Here is a 23054-nt window from a genome sequence, read left to right on the forward strand (position 1 = left end):
CTTTATCCTAACGCTCCCAAAACTCTCACTGAGCCTAAATATTAGTGCATGTACCTGTGGGAGTACACTTTATAGATTTACCAAAAGACTGTATACTTAATCTCTGTACCATGGGTGATGATAGCTGACAGGTTGTTTGTCTCCTTTGTGCATTTGTATAGAGACATTTCTCTTTAACAGACGACTCTGCTTTTATTGAACAGTTTTTAAAACAAGCATCAGGACTATCCTTGGGCACTGTCAGAGAATTTCTGGTTTCCTTCTGCCAGTTTCATATCTGGGGGCTCTTCCTCTGGAGATATTTCTCTTTTTCAGTATTCAAAGATTGAAATCCTTAATTGAACCTGTAGTTGCAGTGAACCTTGCAAGGAAAAAATACCTGGGATTCTGTGTCTGGAATAGTAACTGATAGAAACAGATGGACCTTGGTTAGATACAGGAATGGAAACAGAGCAAGGTGTGGACATTTAAGCTGGCCATACACGCACTGATAATATCGTACAAAACCTTGTTTCGTACGATATTCGGTGCGTGTATGGCAAATCGGCGATTTATTGATCTTTCGTGCGACCGGCGGTCGCACGAAAGATCAATAAATCGCCACGTGTGTTGCCAGCTTTAGGCTATGGCAGGTTTTTATTTTCTGTTCAAACTCACATATTTCACATATCATCCTCCCACTCCCACAGTTACTATACTGTATCATCCTCCCACTCCCACAGGTGCTATACTGTATCAAACTCCCACTGGTTCTATACTGTATCATACTCCCACTGGTGCTATACTGTATCATCCTCCCACTCCCACAGGTACTATACTATATCATCCTCCCACTCCCACAGGTACTATACTGTATCATCCTCCCACTCCCACTGGTGCTATACTGTATCATCCTCCCACTCACACAGGTGCTATACTGTATCATCCTCCCACTCCCACTGGTACTATACTGTATCATCCTCCCACTGGTTCTATACTGTATCATCCTCCCACTCCCACTGGTGCTATACTGTATCCTCCCACTCCCACTGGTGCTATACTGTATCATCCTCCCACTGGTGCTATACTGTATCATCCTCCCACTGGTGCTATACTGTATCATCCTCCCACTCCCACAGGTGCTATACTGTATCATCCTCCCACTCCCACTGGTACTATACTGTATCATCCTCCCACTGGTACTATACTGTATCATCCTCCCACTGGTGCTATACTGTATCCTCCCACTCCCACTGGTGCTATACTGTATCATCCTCCCACTCACACAGGTGCTATACTGTATCATCCTCCCACTCCCACTGGTACTATACTGTATCATCCTCCCACTGGTTCTATACTGTATCATCCTCCCACTCCCACTGGTGCTATACTGTATCCTCCCACTCCCACTGGTGCTATACTGTATCATCCTCCCACTCCCACTGGTGCTATACTGTATCATCCTCCCACTGGTTCTATACTGTATCATCCTCCCACTCCCACTGGTGCTATACTGTATCATCCTCCCACTCCCACTGGTGCTATACTGTATCATCCTCCCACTCCCACTGGTACTATACTGTATCATCCTCCCACTGGTGCTATACTGTATCATCCTCCCACTGGTGCTATACTGTATCATCCTCCCACTGGTTCTATACTGTATCATCCTCCCACTCCCACTGGTGCTATACTGTATCATCCTCCCACTCCCACTGGTACTATACTACATATGTTCTAAAGACTGAATTACTAGCCAAAATGTAAATATTTTTTTTCCATCATCTGGCATCTATATCCCTATCACCTTTGCTCCAGTCCTAAATTAACTCTTTCCCCCGAAAAAGTTGATTGTGCTTTTATATATTTGTTGTTGTTGTTTTTTTGCACTTAATTTTTATTTTTCATTACTTTTGTAACTGTTTTGTTCATTTCTAGTTGAACCAATGTGTATCAGTGCCAGTGTTATAATGCGAGGGCCTGAATATCTGCCATCAGTACCCACCATCTCACTGCATATAATGTGCTGGTTTTGTAAATATAGACTGCATCTCACTGTATATAATGTGCCTGGGATATCAGTAGCCACTGCCTTTCTCTCTATAAATCTACCTACAACACATTTAAGCTAACTGATCCCAAACATAAATGGATGGAGAACCCCTCACATAAGTGCATGTATGTATACTTTTACATCTTAAGCATTTTAGGGTGAAAAAAAGCACTCCTACCTGTACTTTTGCACTGTATCCCTGGAAGTCAGTGGGAACTGCAAGAGGTAGTGGAATCGCTGCTGGTGTAAAAATGAACCTCCCAACTAAGTGTCACATTAGCTTTAGGTAAGTCTATGTATGGCCCATTTTTAGTCTCCCCAAACAAAAAAGTCACCCTCCGCCTATAAGAATGCTCACGTTGGCAAATTGCACCTCATTTACCAAAGTGGCAATTAACAAATGGGGAGCAACAAGTGCCAGACACATACTTTGTGGCTCAGTTGGGCTGGAATGCCAGTTATAAATATTGCATTTTGAGTAAATGCATTTATGTTGTAGTAAATGAGCCCTTAATCTTGTCATATAAATAAAAGCAATCAGTTCAAGTGACATGCACAAAAAGAAAGTATGAAAGAACAGTGAAACAATTTCTAAATTTCATTTTTTTTTTAAATACATCCGTAGAGATGAATGTGATGTGGAGATGAATGCAATAAGCATAAGGCACAGCCAACAAGGATTTCAAATGACCTACAGCCAGACTGTGCTGATTACATTTAGAAACCGATGAATCTGCATACCCTCTGGCACTCCTTACTGGTAAAATTGAGGTGGGCAAATGGAAAGGGCAATCACAGTATTAAACACAATCTTATTAAAATAATGGAAATAAAAAAAAAATGATTATCTGTAAGGAGGTGCACAATGTTGGCTCAGCTGCAACAGCTTGTGTACAATACAACTGGATCTCACTGATAAATAAAAAGATGTAAAGTTTTTGTGCAAGAAGCATTGGAAAGGGCACATAGATTGTCATTGCTAATCAGGTGAAGATTTCATCTTGGGTGTTCCTGGACAGACTAGGGCAATATCAGTCAGTCAATGAAATGAAAACCCCCAAGTGCATATTAGGCAACCAGTTATTCTTATTTTTAAACTAAAGTACTATTGATGGGGTTTATTTTATAGAAGATTATGCTAGGGAGAGTAGAATGAGAAGGCAAATGTCAGACCAAAATTTTCCCTCTGATAGCCCCATTCTTGTGACAGAGTACGATTAGGCCTTCTTACTTGAAGGATATGATATTTTTCTGGCCACTTAAAGTCTCTGTTAAGTATAAAGTCTGTATCTGCACACCGAGCCACCATGTTGGAGTGGGTTTCAGCCCTGAAATGTGTGAGTATGCACATTGTAGCTGAAATCCACTCCATGTTCCTGTACCCAGAACGATACAGTGGCTCAGGTGCAGGCACACAATAGCGCGGATTTAAATGTAGGGGTGGATTTTGAATTTGGGTTTATATGAAGGCAGAAAATTTGCCACCTGCGGCATAAGCCTTATAGTGACACAAACCTAAGGGCAATTGTATGCAGTTAGGAGCATTTTGTCAGTGCAATAGGTATCTCTTGCCATGTATTTGAATGGCAGTTGCCTGGGTTTGTGTGCTTAGTTAGTGAAATAGGGCTACAGGTATGTGGCTTTATTAAACAAACTGTTTCAATGTTGCCTAAGCTCATGTGTGTGCAGGGCCCTTTTCCAACACCAAAATACACGGGTATATTTATGATAATTTGATTATTGTTTTCAGGTAAGACAAAGGCAGAAAACACATGAGTTCTTGGACTCATTCAGGATTTTAATGGCACCTGTGTGAATGCAACAATGGGGGGGCCTAGGCAGGTATTTCTTCTGCCTACCCCTAGTCCAGCCCTAGTCTGCCCCTGCTCTATCCAGAGGCAGGCCGAGCCAGCCAGGCACCCTAGGCAGCCACCATGATGGGGGGCATCGTGGTGGCTGCCTAGGGTGCCTGGCTGGCTTGGCCTGCCTCTGGATAGTGGACCCAAGAGATTAAATTTATCTTTTTATCACATAATATTACAACACATAATATGATCAGCAGATTATTTATGCCAAGTAAGATGTTCCCTATCCTAAATAGGGTAAATCACACATAACTATTCCAATTCTAAACATTGAATTGCCTTTTTCCCTTTAATATGGAGGAGGGTGTTAAACATTTCAGGACTTGGATTTTATTATCTCACTAATGACCTGGAATTAATTGATGTCTCTGCCTTTTATATTCCGTTTTGTAAAAACTAACTTCGCTGGCAAAGTTTGCTTAGCGGAGCGAGAAGGGAACTGCCGGGATTGTTATACGCAGTTTGTGAAGAAATTAATTGGTAAAGCAGAACAAGGAACAGGCAGTTTGATCAAGTTCATAAAGCGACTGGAAGCTTTGAACATTGCAGCATTCATTCTGTAATTCATGGAAAAGTGTATATATATATATATATATATATATAGAAACAACAACAAGAGATCCTCTGCACTCACCCATTATCAATATATATGTCTTAATGTCCTATATATTGATAATGGGTGAGTGCAGAGGATCTCTTGTTGTTGTTTCTATGTATTTTGTGGTCACAACCTCATTGCACCCCCGCCTAATGGTTTAAAATTTAGTGGTTGAGCACAACTTTCCCTTTTTTTGCTATATATAAATATATGTATGAAACAGTTTTTTCTGTTATTAAGCAGGCACCAGGGTTGAATGCAGTACCGGGCAAATATGATACATTTTTTCTGCATTTAGCATTGGTGTATGTGTCCCTGGGTACAGATCTGCAGGGCAGAACTCAGTTAACACTTGCATTGCCTTCCAGTGTGAAGCATTAAACTAAACACACACTCAGAGGTGAGTGCCTACTATAGGTTTGGTGTCTATTAAAGCAGAAGAAGAGGTAAAATATTTTGGGGGGGGTGCCAATTTGTTGGATACCCCCAGTGATTCTAATTGCTAACCTGCTTCCCTTGACTGATGCTCTTCTTCTTTAACATAGGCATCTGGCTGAGAAACTTTTTTATGAGGGCCACACCGCCATCTTTTTTCACTTTTCCATGTATTCCTCATGCCACCTTGGCTGAGGGCATTCGTAGTACAGAACGTCTTCTCCTGTGCCCAGGGGATTCCTGGAAAAGTAGAAAAAGATAGTGGCATGGCAGCTAGAAGAAAGTGCCAGGGGACAGTGCATTGATGATGAGATGCATCTTCCCAGGTAGCAGGTTATTTATTTTACCATCACTTCTCCCAAGGTTTCTAGAAAAAAATGTAATTCAATCAGTTGTCTCCTTCAATGTATACAATAGAGGAGTCAGAGTTTTCAGACCTATTCTTTATGGCTCAGCTGGCTCCATTTAATCTAGTGAGTGGTTGACACAGGATAATTTACATAAAGGTTTACTCAAAATGGATGTTAAAGTATTAGAACACACCCTAAAGTACTTACAGAGCTTAGTTTAGTTTAAGCCAGGCCTCTATTTCTGATTTATTCAGACTCACTTTCAACAAGATTTTGCATAGATTCGCAGGAGGAAGGGGTCCACTTTTCTGAGCGCCAGTAAGGCCCATCTAGAATATGCCGTGCTGTTTTGCTTATACAGCATATTATTAAGCAGATAAAGGGTATGAAAAGTCTTTTAGGGAGAAGACTGGCCAAGTTGGGGTTGTTTACAATGTAGAAGAGATGATTAATATGGGATATGATAAATATGTTTAAATATTATTATATAATAAACTCTCTAATTATTTACTTTTTAGTAGGTCCAAAAAACACAAAAGGGCATCTATTGTAAAGGGCTGGATGGTATCAAATCACCAATTCAAATGTCCCTACTGAATATTCATACTATAAATTACACACACAAATATATATATATATATATATAGGTGCCTCCATATACTCTGCCAATATTTGCTATAAAGAAACACTATCCTCAGAAAATGTTGATTTTTTTTTTTTGCTCAAAATTAATGTGTAATGCTCTAAAGTGATTCTGAAAAGAATTGTTTTTTCCTTTTTGTTCTTGCAATGGAAAGTACAGACCATTGGCTGGTGGGGATCTATAATCTAAAGCAAGTTTCTGATTTTGTGACCATAGAGCACAATAAGTATATTTTTTATTTATATTCATTGTTTATTAACTAATTTTAAAATAAAGTGGCTGTTTCTTTTACCCGCAGGTTCAACAAGTTGTTGCTCCAATCCAGCAGCCAATGGAAAGTGAGTAGCCGTGCCTCCGGCACACACGTGTGCTGATCTGCTGCATCATGTTGCCATGTAAGTACAAATGTGCTAGTACCGTATTTTACAGCATATACAGTGTTAATCCTTCACCCAAATTCTGTTCCCTTCGGAGAAGCCCAGATTGGGCATACATTCAAGGTGCTGTTTGATATACAGGTATAGGACCTGTTATCCAGAATGCTCGGGACCTGGGTTTTTCCGGATAAGGGATCTTTCCGTAATTTGGATCTCCATAACTTATGTTTGCTAAAAATCATATAAATATTGAATAAACCCAATAGGATGGTTTTGCCTCCAATAAGGATTAACTATATCTTAGTTGGGATCAAGTACAAGGTACTGTTTTATTATTACAGATAAAAAGGAAATCATTTTTAAAAATTACAATTATTTTCTTATAATGGAGTCTATGGAAGATGGCCTTTCCTTAATTCGGACCTTTCTGGATAATGGGTTTCTGGATAAGGGATGCCATACCTGTAATATAACTGTGCTTTCTATTAAAGTAATGATCCCTGTTTGCAAATTTGTTGTTCTATATCAATAGTACACATACATAATCCCGGAAAGTGCGCAGGCACATATGCCCAAGCTCGTGTGTGGACAAATAGAAGGCAAGTAAATGCTGGTGCGGAGCTTGGGCAGTTTTTTCAGAAGAGGAGCACCAGCCAATGAAAAATGTAGGGATTTCTTTCCCAGGGGGGAGGAGTTCCCAACATTTTGGCACTGCCCAGTAAAGCAGGCTTTCCTTGTCCTATTGGATGTCCTTTACTGCCGAGTTCCCTTCTGCAGGTGGCCTACAAGTGCCGGAAACTGGCAGATAGGGGAACCATCATGGCATTGGCACCTATGGAAGCCTTTGCATTGGCTTTCATGCATTCTGGGTACTGTCCTGCATACAGAAAGAAATGGCTGCATGGCAACCCCTCACAGATAATTTTAGCTTTTATACACACACATTGGCCTAAAACTATACATACAGGGAATATCCTACTGGAGCGCAGAGACAACAGCTTGAAAAATGTACAAACACAGACTGTGATATTATGATCATTATGTGTTTGATTATTTCTTCATTCCTCATTTTATCCAGTCTCATACTCCTTCTCCCTGTATGTTTCAGTATATTAAATCTAACTTTATCCTGTAGTACTCAGAACCCATTAATAATGACGCAGACAACAACTTTATGTTAAATCTGTGAAGATGACAGCTTTATTAAAACTATAATTTATGAAATGTGATGCTGACTGTAGGGTTATCAGATCACTGGAAATCAGAGGGCACATATAGAAAGAGCTGCACGCTGCAATATAAATGCACCTTCTATACGTGTCCTCCCATCACCAGAGGGTCTGGTAACCCCACCACATAGGGCTGTTTGATCCCAAGAAAGGCAAAAAACCTAGAGAGAAGCTTGGGCCAATCTGCTTCACTAGAGGCAAAAATTCCTTTCTGACTCCTAAATGGCAATCGGAATTACTCCCAGGATCAATACACCGCTTTCTAGTCCTGATGTCTGTCTGTAGGGAAACATGTTCTTGGTTTTTGGTAAAAACTAAAGCTGTGAGTTTAATATCAGTCATCAGTACGTAATGTGAGGATCTGTCAGTTTGGAAATGTCTGTCTGTATCTGTGAGATTAAATGAGCATGAATGCATTCTAATACAATCATGACTTGGATGGCATGGGCTCAATGTCACTATAGATGGATGGAAAGGCAAATTGCACTTCACCCATGGTCTTACCAGAAATAGTGATCCCCAATACTGGCACTTGTATTAAATGGTAAGCCGTATGGGTATGTAGGCCTCAGTGTGTGTCTGTGTGTCTACCAGTAGGGAAATGGGTATCCATATGGCAGTGAATGCATGTATGGGTGCCAGTAGGAAACAGGGGGCATGTATGGGTGCCAGTAGGGAACTGGGGGCATGTATGGGTGCCAGTATGGAGGTGTTGGCATGTAGGGGTGCATATATAGCACATAACCGGCCCCTTCCATGTCCTGAGAATGGCTGGATCTTTCTGCCATCTCTACGTGCTGGGAACCTGCTGTGTCCCTGGATGTTGTTGCCACCTCTGGTGTTCTCTCTCTGCCTTCAGGTAGATGTTGGCCCCTCTCCTGTTCTGGTGTTCTTACTCCAGGAGAATTTATATCCTTAGGTGTTGCTGCAGGCCTTGTGGTGGGAGGATTAAAAGCTGGAAATATTTCTGGATAAACTCCTGGCAGCAGCGGATGTAAAAAGTAGTGGCCTATAGTAACTAGATGGCAGATCTTTTCCATGCACTCCTCAATTTGGTGTTCTGGGTAGTCAGTGGGGGCCACTTTGACAGGGTTGTTGTAATGAAACAATTTGTCTGCCACATTGAGGCAGCACAGTGCCATGAGAGATGGTTGGTGCATGTAGAAGTCTTGATGTTGGTTCAGGCACAGTGCTGCGATGCCTCGGGCAGCTGTTAGAGCTTTGGCTGCTCTTGTGAGCTGGGCAGGGGAACACTCCTCCTGGTTGGTCAGTCTTAACAGGGAGAAGTGCTCCAAAAAGAAATCGATGGTTGGTACCCCCAGGCGAAACAGCAACTTCCTTAGGATGGTTCTCTCCAGGTGACGCATTTCAGCTGGTGTCATTCTGTAGTCAAACAGAGGTAGGAAGAGCTTGGGGGGGAGGGGGTACCTTAATTCAGCCACTTTGTAAGCCATGTAGAGGCAAGTGGCTCCCGCTCTTGTTAGGGTGTCGGGGTCAGTAGGAGTGCAGGACACATACCGCTCCAGGAAGTTGATACCCAGGCACAGGGTCTGAAAGTCCAATCTCAGGTACCTGTGCACATTAATCATTAGGGTGGTGATGTGGTTCCAGGATGTTGGATTTATTTCCTTCTGATTTTCTAGGAAATTTTCCAGCTGATAACCTCCCTCCAGGCCTTTTTTATAGAGGTAACACTCCTCTCCATACTCCCTGAAGGTCTGCAGGGCATCAGCCAGGTTGGTCAGGGTGTTCCATGGCTCCCCCTCTGGCACCGGTTCCTCAGCTGTAGGGGTGCTGGTCCCACGCAGATCACCCTGGGGCTTGGCCCTTTTGAATTCAGGGCTGCACCCAGGGGAAATGATCTCCTCTTCTTTCTCTTCTTCTTCTTCTCTTCTTCTTTTTCGCATGCCAACGCTCAGAATCTCCATCATTTTGCTCCTCTCTCACCAACTGTCACAAAAGACTGTTGGGATCAAGGCTCAGTTATCCACAAGTCACCTCTGCTCTTCCCTGATTGGCTGGGCATGTAAACAGCTGATTGGCTGAATCTGAAGTACAAATCCATGAGTTGCTCTGTCACTTAACTTCTCCTTTATTTCTAGTGCCTTGCCTTGTACTTCAGCCTCCTCTCTTATATGTGAATAAAGCTCTGTAGCTTTCAGAAAATCTGATACTGAAGCTTATGTAATGCAAAAATGATCTCTATATAGCTTTTGAATTTACAAATAGTTTGCCATAAAGTGACAGCAGATATATGTCAGGGTATATATGCTCGCTGTGTAGCTGAGTGCTAACTGTCCCACATTTATCCCATATTTTTATCTCACCAAATCTTTGAAAATGTTTTTGCCACAACTATGCCGATATTGCTTCTGATACAGAGTTCCCAATGTACTGTTATACAGGGACACCCCAATATGCTAATATACAGAGTGCCCAATGCGGGTTTATACAGGGACACCCCAATATGCTAATATACAGAGTGCCAATGTGCCGTTATACAGAGTCACCCCAATATGCTAATATACAGAGTGCCAATGGGCTGTTATACAGGGACACCCCAATATGCTAATATACAGAGTGCCCAATGTGCTGTTATACAGAGTCACCCCAATATGCTAATATACAGAGTGCCCAATACGGTGTTATACAGGGACACCCCAATATGCTAATATACAGAGTGCCAATGTGCTGTTATACAGGGACACCCCAATATGCTAATATACAGAGTGCCCAATGTGCTGTTATACAGAGTCACCCCAATATGCTAATATACAGAGTGCCCAATGTGCCGTTATACAGGGACACCCCAATATGCTAATATACAGAGTGCCCAATGTGCTGTTATAGAGGGACACCCCAATATGCTAATATACAGAGTGCCCAATGTGCCGTTATACAGGGTCACCCCAATATGCTAATATACAGAGTGCCCAATGTGCTGTTATACAGAGTCACCCCAATATACTAATATACAGAGTGCCCAATGTGCTGTTATACAGGGACACCCCAATATGGTAATATACAGAGTGCCCAATGTGCTGTTATACAGGGACACCCCAATATGCTAATATACAGAGTGCTAATGTGCTGTTATACAGGGACACCCCAATATGCTAATATACAGAGTGCCAATGTGCTGTTATACAGGGACACCCCAATATGCTAATATACAGAGTGCTAATGTGCTGTTATACAGGGACACCCCAATATGCTAATATACAGAGTGCCAATGTGCTGTTATACAGGGACACCCCAATATGGTAATATACAGAGTGCCCAATGTGCTGCTATACAGGGACACCCCAGTATGCTAATATACAGAGTGCCCAATGTGCTGTTATACAGGGACACCCCAATATGCTAATATACAGAGTGCCAATGTGCTGTTATAAAGGGACACCCCAATATACTAATATACAGAGTGCCAATGTGCTGTTATACAGGGACACCCCAATATGCTAATATACAGAGTGCCAATGTGCTGTTATACAGGGACACCCCAATATGCTAATATACAGAGTGCCCAATGTGCTGTTATACAGGGACACCCCAATATGCTAATATACAGGGCTACCCCACTATGATTTGATATAGTGGATATGATGTTATACAGAGAAATCCCATTATGCGGATTTCTCTATATAAGCTCTTTTGGGCAGGACCCCCTTTACCTCTTTTTACACATTTTTCTTAGAGTGATATCCGCTGGAAGTAACTGTGTCAAAATGGTGTTTGGAAAATAAAACACACCTTGATAAATTCACCATTTATTTTACTTTTTAAACCGTTTTTCCGGTGAATATTGTTTTACACAGCACAACAAATAGGCCCTTAGGAGTGCACTTCTGTGTGATGATATACAGATCCCGCACCTCTCAGTTTTCCACATAAGGCCAAGATAATCCACCTTGTTGGTTACCAGGAGGGTTGGGCCTTTCCCAATATGTGGGCAGGGTTTGTGTGGATTGGGCAAGAAGGGGTGCGGCAGAGGCAGATTTGGGACTAGAACATTCACCTTTTTTTATTTTGGAATGTTGTGAGTTACAGGAATGTGAATTGCACTGTAATATAGTGACACCCAGTATTCTAATATAGAGATTGTGCCCAATACTGCTTCTGTTGTGAGATAAAGTAAGTAGAAAAAAATACACCAAAAAGCCAAATTTCAGGTTTTTTTTAACTTAAAAAAATCCCTGACTGTGCAGTGTGCTGTGATACAGAGATACCAGTACTATTCTGTTACATATCATTGAGCTCACACAGCCTGTGCCATATATGAAAACCAAATGGAACAATACATTTATTGGGGCCTGTCTTAAGGAGGCCGTACACTTGCCGATAAAAGCTGCTGGCAGTCCGGCAATTTAATAGTCTGTTATGGGGCCCCCTGACAGGTCTACCTGACTAAAATGTGGCCAAAAATCAGCCAGATGGTGATTGGGCAGGTTTAAAAACCCTCGTCCCGAAGGCCTCTATCCCGGCAATGTGATCCAATCATTAAGGGCCAAGCGATCGGATCAATCTGATATTGTTCACCTCAAGGGGTATGGCCCCCTTAAGAGACCCATACAAATGAAGAGGGGATTTATCAATGCACTTTCCCTGTATCTAAGTATCTATGCAAGGGCAGGTATGGGACCTGTTATCCAGAATGCTCAGGACCTGGGGTTTTCCGGATAAGGGATCTTTCCGTAATTTGGATCTCCATACCTTAAGTCTGCTGAAAATCATTTAAATATTTAATAAAACAGGATTGTTTTGCCTCCAATAAGGACTGAGTATTATCTTAGTTGGGATCAAGTACAAGCTACTGTTTTATTTTTACAGATGAAAAGGAAATCCTTTTGAAAAACTAGAATTATTTGCTTGTAATGGAGTCTATGAGAGATTGCCTTTCCGTATAAGGGGTTTCCAGATGACGGATCCCCTACCTGTATTAACAAAAGCAGGGGTTTTTAGTTACAAAATTATAGTCATAACATTGTCAAGCCACCATACTACGTTAAGGGAAACACCATATGGTGGTCCTAATTATTCACCGGCCATATTTTTCAAAGGCTGACACTTCACCGCACGGTGGCTTTTTTGGGGATAAGTATCTCCTGACCAGGGCATTTATATCAGTCACCAGGATCAAAATATCTCAGTAAAAATATTGTGGACTGGATTTTACTCACTCACTGCCCGAGTGGCACTGGTTGGCAGGGTCAGACTGGGCCGGTGGGCACTGGGAAAAACCCGGTGGGCCCTGCCAGCCTGGACCCGATCCCTGCCCCTACCTGATTGTACCGGACTGGCACTTTAGGAAGGCAATTTAATTTATGTAATGTATCTATCTATCTATATCTAGTACCACAGATATAAATGGGCCACTCAATTAATATAAGCAGGTTCTCATTTGATACTATGGCAGGTTTGTATGGTGTGAGGCATTGTAGCATTTCAGGTAATGCATCATAAGGAACTTGATTTTTTTAATTTTTGTTCCTGCCTTACTGGGAGAAACTTCCTGAGCCAGAATAATAAGTTGCAATGGTACTTTTCAAAGTGAGTACAGGTAAGGGATCCCATATCCGGGAACCCGTTATCCAGAAAGTTCTGAATTACGGAAAGGCCATCTCCCATAGACTCCATTGTAAGCAAATAATTCTAATTTTTAAAAATGATTTCTTTTTTCTCTGTAATAATAAAACAGTGCCTTGTACTTGATCCCAGCTAAGGTATAATAAATCCTGACTGGAGGCAGAACAATCCTATTGGGTTTTTTTCAATATTTAAATTAATTTAAGCAGACAAGTTATGGAGATCCAAATTACGAAAAGATCCCTTATCCGGAAAACCCCAGGTCCCAAGGATTTTGGATAACAGGTCCCATACCTGTATGGTTGCCTCCATTTCCTCTGCCAATATTTGCTATAAAGAAACACTATCCTCAGAATATTTAGATTTTTTTTTTGTGCTTAAAAACAATGTGCAATGCACTAATGTGATTCTGAAAAAAATAGTTTTTTCCTTTTTGTTCTTGCAAAGGAAAGTACAAACCATTGGCTGGCGGGGATCTATAATCTAAAGCAAGTATCTGATTTTGTGACCATAGAGCACAATAAGAATATTTGTAGTTTTTATTCATTGTTTATTATTAACTAATTTTAAAATAAAGTGGCTGTTTCTTTTACCCGCAGGTTCAACAAGTTGTTGCTCCAATCCAGCAGCCAATGGAAAGTGAGTAGCCGTGCCTCCGGCACACACGTGTGCTGACCTGCTGCATCATGTTGCCATGTAAGTACAAATGTGCTAGTACCGTATTTTACAGCATATACAGTGTTAATCCTTCACCCAAATTCTGTTCTCTTCATATATAGGAGAAGCCCAGATTGGGCATACATTCAGGGCTCTGGCACACGGGGAGATTAGTCGCCTGCGACAAAACTCCCTGTTCGCGGGCGACTAATCTCCCCGAGTTGCCTCCCCCTGCCATCCCACCGGCGAAAATGTAAGTCGCCGGTGGGATGGCACACGCGGCGGCGATTTCGGGAAATCGCCGAAAAAGACATTTTCACGGGTGGGATGACTAATCTCCCCGTGTGCCAGAGCCCTCAGGGTGCTGTTTGATATATAGGTATAGGACCTGTTATCCAGAATGCTCGGGACCTGGGTTTTTCAGGATAAGGGATCTTTCCGTAATTTTGATCTCCATAACTTATGTCTGCTAGAAATCATATAAATATTGAATAAACCCAATAGGATTGTTTTGCCTCCAATAAGGATTAACTATATCTTAGTTGGGATCAAGTACAAGGTACTGTTTTATTATTACAGATAAAAAGGAAATCATTTTTAAAAATTACAATTATTTGCTTATAATGGAGTCTGTGGGAGATGGCCTTTCCGTAATTCGGAGCTTTCTGGATAACGGGTTTCCGGATAAGTATTAAAGTAATGATCCCTGTTTGCCAATTCGTTGTTCGGCTGTACTGCGCTGCATCCGTCAGTGGAGCTATATCAATAGTACACATACATAATCCCGGAAAGTGCGCAGGCACATATGCCCAAGCCCGTGTGTGGACAAATAGAAGGCAAGTAAATGCTGGTGCGGAGCTTGGGCAGTTTTTTCAGAAGAGGAGCACCAGCCAATGAAAAATGTAGGGATTTCTTTCCCAGGGGGGAGGAGTTCCCAACATTTTGGCACTGCCCAGTAAAGCAGGCTTTCCTTGTCCTATTGGATGTCCTTTACTGCCGAGTTCCCTTCTGCAGGTGGCCTACAAGTGCCGGAAACTGGCAGATAGGGGAACCATCATGGCATTGGCACCTATGGAAGCCTTTGCATTGGCTTTCATGCATTCTGGGTACTGTCCTGCATACAGAAAGAAATGGCTGCATGGCAACCCCTCACAGATAATTTTAGCTTTTATACACACACATTGGCCTAAAACTATACATACAGGGAATATCCTACTGGAGCGCAGAGACAACAGCTTGAAAAATGTACAAACACAGACTGTGATATTATGATCATTATGTGTTTGATTATTTCTTCATTCCTCATTTTATCCAGTCTCATACTCCTTCTCCCTGTATGTTTCAGTATATTAAATCTAACTTTATCCTGTAGTACTCAGAACCCATTAATAATGACGCAGACAACAACTTTATGTTAAATCTGTGAAGATGACAGCTTTATTAAAACTATAATTTATGAAATGTGATGCTGACTGTAGGGTTATCAGATCACTGGAAATCAGAGGGCACATATAGAAAGAGCTGCACGCTGCAATATAAATGCACCTTCTATACGTGTCCTCCCATCACCAGAGGGTCTGGTAACCCCACCACATAGGGCTGTTTGATCCCAAGAAAGGCAAAAAACCTAGAGAGAAGCTTGGGCCAATCTGCTTCACTAGAGGCAAAAATTCCTTTCTGACTCCTAAATGGCAATCGGAATTACTCCCAGGATCAATACACCGCTTTCTAGTCCTGATGTCTGTCTGTAGGGAAACATGTTCTTGGTTTTTGGTAAAAACTAAAGCTGTGAGTTTAATATCAGTCATCAGTACGTAATGTGAGGATCTGTCAGTTTGGAAATGTCTGTCTGTATCTGTGAGATTAAATGAGCATGAATGCATTCTAATACAATCATGACTTGGATGGCATGGGCTCAATGTCACTATAGATGGATGGAAAGGCAAATTGCACTTCACCCATGGTCTTACCAGAAATAGTGATCCCCAATACTGGCACTTGTATTAAATGGTAAGCCGTATGGGTATGTAGGCCTCAGTGTGTGTCTGTGTGTCTACCAGTAGGGAAATGGGTATCCATATGGCAGTGAATGCATGTATGGGTGCCAGTAGGAAACAGGGGGCATGTATGGGTGCCAGTAGGGAACTGGGGGCATGTATGGGTGCCAGTATGGAGGTGTTGGCATGTAGGGGTGCATATATACTTGCCCGTATGGATCAGTGGGCCAGTATGTGTTGTGTAGCACATAACCGGCCCCTTCCATGTCCTGAGAATGGCTGGATCTTTCTGCCATCTCTACGTGCTGGGAACCTGCTGTGTCCCTGGATGTTGTTGCCACCTCTGGTGTTCTCTCTCTGCCTTCAGGTAGATGTTGGCCCCTCTCCTGTTCTGGTGTTCTTACTCCAGGAGAATTTATATCCTTAGGTGTTGCTGCAGGCCTTGTGGTGGGAGGATTAAAAGCTGGAAATATTTCTGGATAAACTCCTGGCAGCAGCGGATGTAAAAAGTAGTGGCCTATAGTAACTAGATGGCAGATCTTTTCCATGCACTCCTCAATTTGGTGTTCTGGGTAGTCAGTGGGGGCCACTTTGACAGGGTTGTTGTAATGAAACAATTTGTCTGCCACATTGAGGCAGCACAGTGCCATGAGAGATGGTTGGTGCATGTAGAAGTCTTGATGTTGGTTCAGGCACAGTGCTGCGATGCCTCGGGCAGCTGTTAGAGCTTTGGCTGCTCTTGTGAGCTGGGCAGGGGAACACTCCTCCTGGTTGGTCAGTCTTAACAGGGAGAAGTGCTCCAAAAAGAAATCGATGGTTGGTACCCCCAGGCGAAACAGCAACTTCCTTAGGATGGTTCTCTCCAGGTGACGCATTTCAGCTGGTGTCATTCTGTAGTCAAACAGAGGTAGGAAGAGCTTGGGGGGGAGGGGGTACCTTAATTCAGCCACTTTGTAAGCCATGTAGAGGCAAGTGGCTCCCGCTCTTGTTAGGGTGTCGGGGTCAGTAGGAGTGCAGGACACATACCGCTCCAGGAAGTTGATACCCAGGCACAGGGTCTGAAAGTCCAATCTCAGGTACCTGTGCACATTAATCATTAGGGTGGTGATGTGGTTCCAGGATGTTGGATTTATTTCCTTCTGATTTTCTAGGAAATTTTCCAGCTGATAACCTCCCTCCAGGCCTTTTTTATAGAGGTAACACTCCTCTCCATACTCCCTGAAGGTCTGCAGGGCATCAGCCAGGTTGGTCAGGGTGTTCCATGGCTCCCCCTCTGGCACCGGTTCCTCAGCTGTAGGGGTGCTGGTCCCACGCAGATCACCCTGGGGCTTGGCCCTTTTGAATTCAGGGCTGCACCCAGGGGAAATGATCTCCTCTTCTTTCTCTTCTTCTTCTTCTCTTCTTCTTTTTCGCATGCCAACGCTCAGAATCTCCATCATTTTGCTCCTCTCTCACCAACTGTCACAAAAGACTGTTGGGATCAAGGCTCAGTTATCCACAAGTCACCTCTGCTCTTCCCTGATTGGCTGGGCATGTAAACAGCTGATTGGCTGAATCTGAAGTACAAATCCATGAGTTGCTCTGTCACTTAACTTCTCCTTTATTTCTAGTGCCTTGCCTTGTACTTCAGCCTCCTCTCTTATATGTGAATAAAGCTCTGTAGCTTTCAGAAAATCTGATACTGAAGCTTATGTAATGCAAAAATGATCTCTATATAGCTTTTGAATTTACAAATAGTTTGCCATAAAGTGACAGCAGATATATGTCAGGGTATATATGCTCGCTGTGTAGCTGAGTGCTAACTGTCCCACATTTATCCCATATTTTTATCTCACCAAATCTTTGAAAATGTTTTTGCCACAACTATGCCGATATTGCTTCTGATACAGAGTTCCCAATGTACTGTTATACAGGGACACCCCAATATGCTAATATACAGAGTGCCCAATGCGGGTTTATGGACACCCCAATATGCTAATATACAGAGTGCCAATGTGCCGTTATACAGAGTCACCCCAATATGCTAATATACAGAGTGCCAATGGGCTGTTATACAGGGACACCCCAATATGCTAATATACAGAGTGCCCAATGTGCGTTATACAGAGTCACCCCAATATGCTAATATACAGAGTGCCAATGTTATACAGGGACACCCCAATATGCTAATATACAGAGTGCCAATGTGCTGTTATGGGACACCCCAATATGCTAATATACAGAGTGCCCAATGTGCCGTTATACAGGACACCCCAATATGCTAATATACAGAGTGCCAATGTGCTGTTATACAGGGACACCCCAATATGCTAATATACAGAGTGCCCAATGTGCCGTTATACAGGGTCACCCCAATATGCTAATATACAGAGTGCCCAATGGGACACCCAATATGCTAATATACAGAGTGCCAATGTGCTGTTATACAGGACACCCCAATATGCTAATATACAGAGTGCCCAATGTGCTGTTATACAGGGACACCCCAATATGCTAATATACAGAGTGCCAATGTGCTGTTACAGGGACACCCCAATATGCTAATATACAGAGTGCCCAATGTGCTCTATACAGGGACACCCCATATGCTAATATACAGAGTGCCCAATGTGCTGTTATACAGGGACACCCCAATATGCTAATATACAGAGTGCCAATGTGCTGTTATACAGGGACACCCCAATATGCTAATATACAGAGTGCCAATGTGCTGTTATACAGGGACACCCCAATATGCTAATATACAGATTGCCTAATGTGCTGTTATACAGGGACACCCCAATATGCTAATATACAGAGTGCCAATGTGCTGTTATACAGGGACACCCCAATATGCTAATATACAGAGTGCCAATGTGCTGTTATACAGGGACACCCCAATATGCTAATATACAGAGAGTGCCAATGTGCTGTTATACAGGGACACCCCAATATGCTAATATACAGAGTGCCAATGTGCTGTTATACAGGGACACCCCAATATGCTAATATACAGAGTGCCAATGTGCTGTTTATACAGGGACACCCCAATATGCTAATATACAGAGTGCCAATGTGCTGTTATACAGGGACACCCCAATATACTAATATACAGAGTGCCAATGTGCTGTTATACAGGGACACCCCAATATGCTAATATACAGAGTGCCAATGTGCTGTTATACAGGGACACCCCAATATGCTAATATACAGAGTGCCAATGTGCTGTTCTACAGGGACACCCCAATATACTAATATACAGAGTGCCAATGTGCTGTTATACAGGGACACCCCAATATGCTAATATACAGAGTGCCAATGTGCTGTTATACAGGGACACCCCAATATACTAATATACAGAGTGCCAATGTGCTGTTCTACAGGGACACCCCAATATACTAATATACAGAGTGCCAATGTGCTGTTATACAGGGACACCCCAATATGCTAATATACAGAGTGCCAATGTGCTGTTCTACAGGGACACCCCAATATGCTAATATACAGAGTGCCAATGTGCTGTTATACAGGGACACCCCAATATGCTAATATACAGAGTGCCCAATGTGCTGTTATACAGGGACACCCCAATATACTAATATACAGAGTTCCAATGTGCTGTTATACAGGGACACCCCAATATACTAATATACAGAGTGCCAATGTGCTGTTATACAGGGACACCCCAATATGCTAATATACAGGGCTACCCCACTATGATTTTATATAGTGGATATGATGTTATACAGAGAAATCCCATTATGCGGATTTCTCTATATAAGCTCTTTTGGGCAGGACCCCCTTTACCTCTTTTTACACATTTTTCTTAGAGTGATATCCGCTGGAAGTAACTGTGTCAAAATGGTGTTTGGAAAATAAAACACACCTTGATAAATTCACCATTTATTTTACTTTTTAAACCGTTTTTCCGGTGAATATTGTTTTACACAGCACAACAAATAGGCCCTTAGGAGTGCACTTCTGTGTGATGATATACAGATCCCGCACCTCTCAGTTTTCCACATAAGGCCAAGATAATCCACCTTGTTGGTTACCAGGAGGGTTGGGCCTTTCCCAATATGTGGGCAGGGTTTGTGTGGATTGGGCAAGAAGGGGTGCGGCAGAGGCAGATTTGGGACTAGAACATTCACCTTTTTTTATTTTGGAATGTTGTGAGTTACAGGAATGTGAATTGCACTGTAATATAGTGACACCCAGTATTCTAATATAGAGATTGTGCCCAATACTGCTTCTGTTGTAAGTAAGTAAGTAAATAAAGTAAGTAGAAAAAAATACACCAAAAAGCCAAATTTCAGGTTTTTTTAACTTAAAAAAATCCCTGACTGTGCAGTGTGCTGTGATACAGAGATACCAGTACTATTCTGTTACATATCATTGAGCTCACACAGCCTGTGCCATATATGAAAACCAAATGGAACAATACATTTATTGGGGCCTGTCTTAAGGAGGCCGTACACTTGCCGATAAAAGCTGCTTGCAGTCCGGCAATTTAATAGTCTGTTATGGGGCCCCCTGACAGGTCTACCTGACTAAAATGTGGCCAAAAATCAGCCAGATGGTGATTGGGCAGGTTTAAAAACCCTCGTCCCGAAGGCCTCTATCCCGGCAATGTGATCCAATCATTAAGGGCCAAGCGATCGGATCAATCTGATATTGTTCACCTCAAGGGGTATGGCCCCCTTAAGAGACCCATACAAATGAAGAGGGGATTTATCAATGCACTTTCCCTGTATCTAAGTATCTATGCAAGGGCAGGTATGGGACCTGTTATCCAGAATGCTCAGGACCTGGGGTTTTCCGGATAAGGGATCTTTCCGTAATTTGGATCTCCATACCTTAAGTCTGCTGAAAATCATTTAAATATTTAATAAAACAGGATTGTTTTGCCTCCAATAAGGACTGAGTATTATCTTAGTTGGGATCAAGTACAAGCTACTGTTTTATTTTTACAGATGAAAAGGAAATCCTTTTGAAAAACTAGAATTATTTGCTTGTAATGGAGTCTATGAGAGATTGCCTTTCCGTATAAGGGGTTTCCAGATGACGGATCCCCTACCTGTATTAACAAAAGCAGGGGTTTTTAGTTACAAAATTATAGTCATAACATTGTCAAGCCACCATACTACGTTAAGGGAAACACCATATGGTGGTCCTAATTATTCACCGGCCATATTTTTCAAAGGCTGACACTTCACCGCACGGTGGCTTTTTTGGGGATAAGTATCTCCTGACCAGGGCATTTATATCAGTCACCAGGATCAAAATATCTCAGTAAAAATATTGTGGACTGGATTTTACTCACTCACTGCCCGAGTGGCACTGGTTGGCAGGGTCAGACTGGGCCGGTGGGCACTGGGAAAAACCCGGTGGGCCCTGCCAGCCTGGACCCGATCCCTGCCCCTACCTGATTGTACCGGACTGGCACTTTAGGAAGGCAATTTAATTTATGTAATGTATCTATCTATCTATATCTAGTACCACAGATATAAATGGGCCACTCAATTAATATAAGCAGGTTCTCATTTGATACTATGGCAGGTTTGTATGGTGTGAGGCATTGTAGCATTTCATAATGCATCATAAGGAACTTGATTTTTTTAATTTTTGTTCCTGCCTTACTGGGAGAAACTTCCTGAGCCAGAATAATAAGTTGCAATGGTACTTTTCAAAGTGAGTACAGGTAAGGGATCCCATATCCGGGAACCCGTTATCCAGAAAGTTCTGAATTACGGAAAGGCCATCTCCCATAGACTCCATTGTAAGCAAATAATTCTAATTTTTAAAAATGATTTCTTTTTTCTCTGTAATAATAAAACAGTGCCTTGTACTTGATCCCAGCTAAGGTATAATAAATCCTGACTGGAGGCAGAACAATCCTATTGGGTTTTTTTCAATATTTAAATTAATTTAAGCAGACAAGTTATGGAGATCCAAATTACGAAAAGATCCCTTATCCGGAAAACCCCAGGTCCCAAGGATTTTGGATAACAGGTCCCATACCTGTATGGTTGCCTCCATTTCCTCTGCCAATATTTGCTATAAAGAAACACTATCCTCAGAATATTTAGATTTTTTTTTTGTGCTTAAAAACAATGTGCAATGCACTAATGTGATTCTGAAAAAAATAGTTTTTTCCTTTTTGTTCTTGCAAAGGAAAGTACAAACCATTGGCTGGCGGGGATCTATAATCTAAAGCAAGTATCTGATTTTGTGACCATAGAGCACAATAAGAATATTTGTAGTTTTTATTCATTGTTTATTATTAACTAATTTTAAAATAAAGTGGCTGTTTCTTTTACCCGCAGGTTCAACAAGTTGTTGCTCCAATCCAGCAGCCAATGGAAAGTGAGTAGCCGTGCCTCCGGCACACACGTGTGCTGACCTGCTGCATCATGTTGCCATGTAAGTACAAATGTGCTAGTACCGTATTTTACAGCATATACAGTGTTAATCCTTCACCCAAATTCTGTTCTCTTCATATATAGGAGAAGCCCAGATTGGGCATACATTCAGGGCTCTGGCACACGGGGAGATTAGTCGCCTGCGACAAAACTCCCTGTTCGCGGGCGACTAATCTCCCCGAGTTGCCTCCCCCTGCCATCCCACCGGCGAAAATGTAAGTCGCCGGTGGGATGGCACACGCGGCGGCGATTTCGGGAAATCGCCGAAAAAGACATTTTCACGGGTGGGATGACTAATCTCCCCGTGTGCCAGAGCCCTCAGGGTGCTGTTTGATATATAGGTATAGGACCTGTTATCCAGAATGCTCGGGACCTGGGTTTTTCAGGATAAGGGATCTTTCCGTAATTTTGATCTCCATAACTTATGTCTGCTAGAAATCATATAAATATTGAATAAACCCAATAGGATTGTTTTGCCTCCAATAAGGATTAACTATATCTTAGTTGGGATCAAGTACAAGGTACTGTTTTATTATTACAGATAAAAAGGAAATCATTTTTAAAAATTACAATTATTTGCTTATAATGGAGTCTGTGGGAGATGGCCTTTCCGTAATTCGGAGCTTTCTGGATAACGGGTTTCCGGATAAGTATTAAAGTAATGATCCCTGTTTGCCAATTCGTTGTTCGGCTGTACTGCGCTGCATCCGTCAGTGGAGCTATATCAATAGTACACATACATAATCCCGGAAAGTGCGCAGGCACATATGCCCAAGCCCGTGTGTGGACAAATAGAAGGCAAGTAAATGCTGGTGCGGAGCTTGGGCAGTTTTTTCAGAAGAGGAGCACCAGCCAATGAAAAATGTAGGGATTTCTTTCCCAGG

General features: G+C 42.2%; 1 protein-coding gene and 1 pseudogene across 1 annotated transcript; one reads left to right on the forward strand and one right to left on the reverse strand.

Moving 5' to 3' along the window:
• LOC105948133 overlaps window positions 1-23054 on the forward strand; it is a 63919-nt pseudogene that overhangs the window by 29948 nt on the left and 10917 nt on the right.
• On the reverse strand, window positions 15181-17713 carry LOC101732872 (cyclin-O protein B). Its single transcript, XM_004916784.4, has one exon. The coding sequence runs from the start codon at window positions 17206-17208 to the stop codon at window positions 15826-15828; it is 1383 nt and encodes a 460-aa protein (XP_004916841.1). The 5' UTR covers window positions 17209-17713; the 3' UTR covers window positions 15181-15825.

The sequence above is a fragment of the Xenopus tropicalis genome, chromosome 8 (assembly GCF_000004195.4).
Source record: "Xenopus tropicalis strain Nigerian chromosome 8, UCB_Xtro_10.0, whole genome shotgun sequence".
Classification (NCBI taxonomy): Eukaryota; Metazoa; Chordata; class Amphibia; order Anura; family Pipidae; genus Xenopus; species Xenopus tropicalis.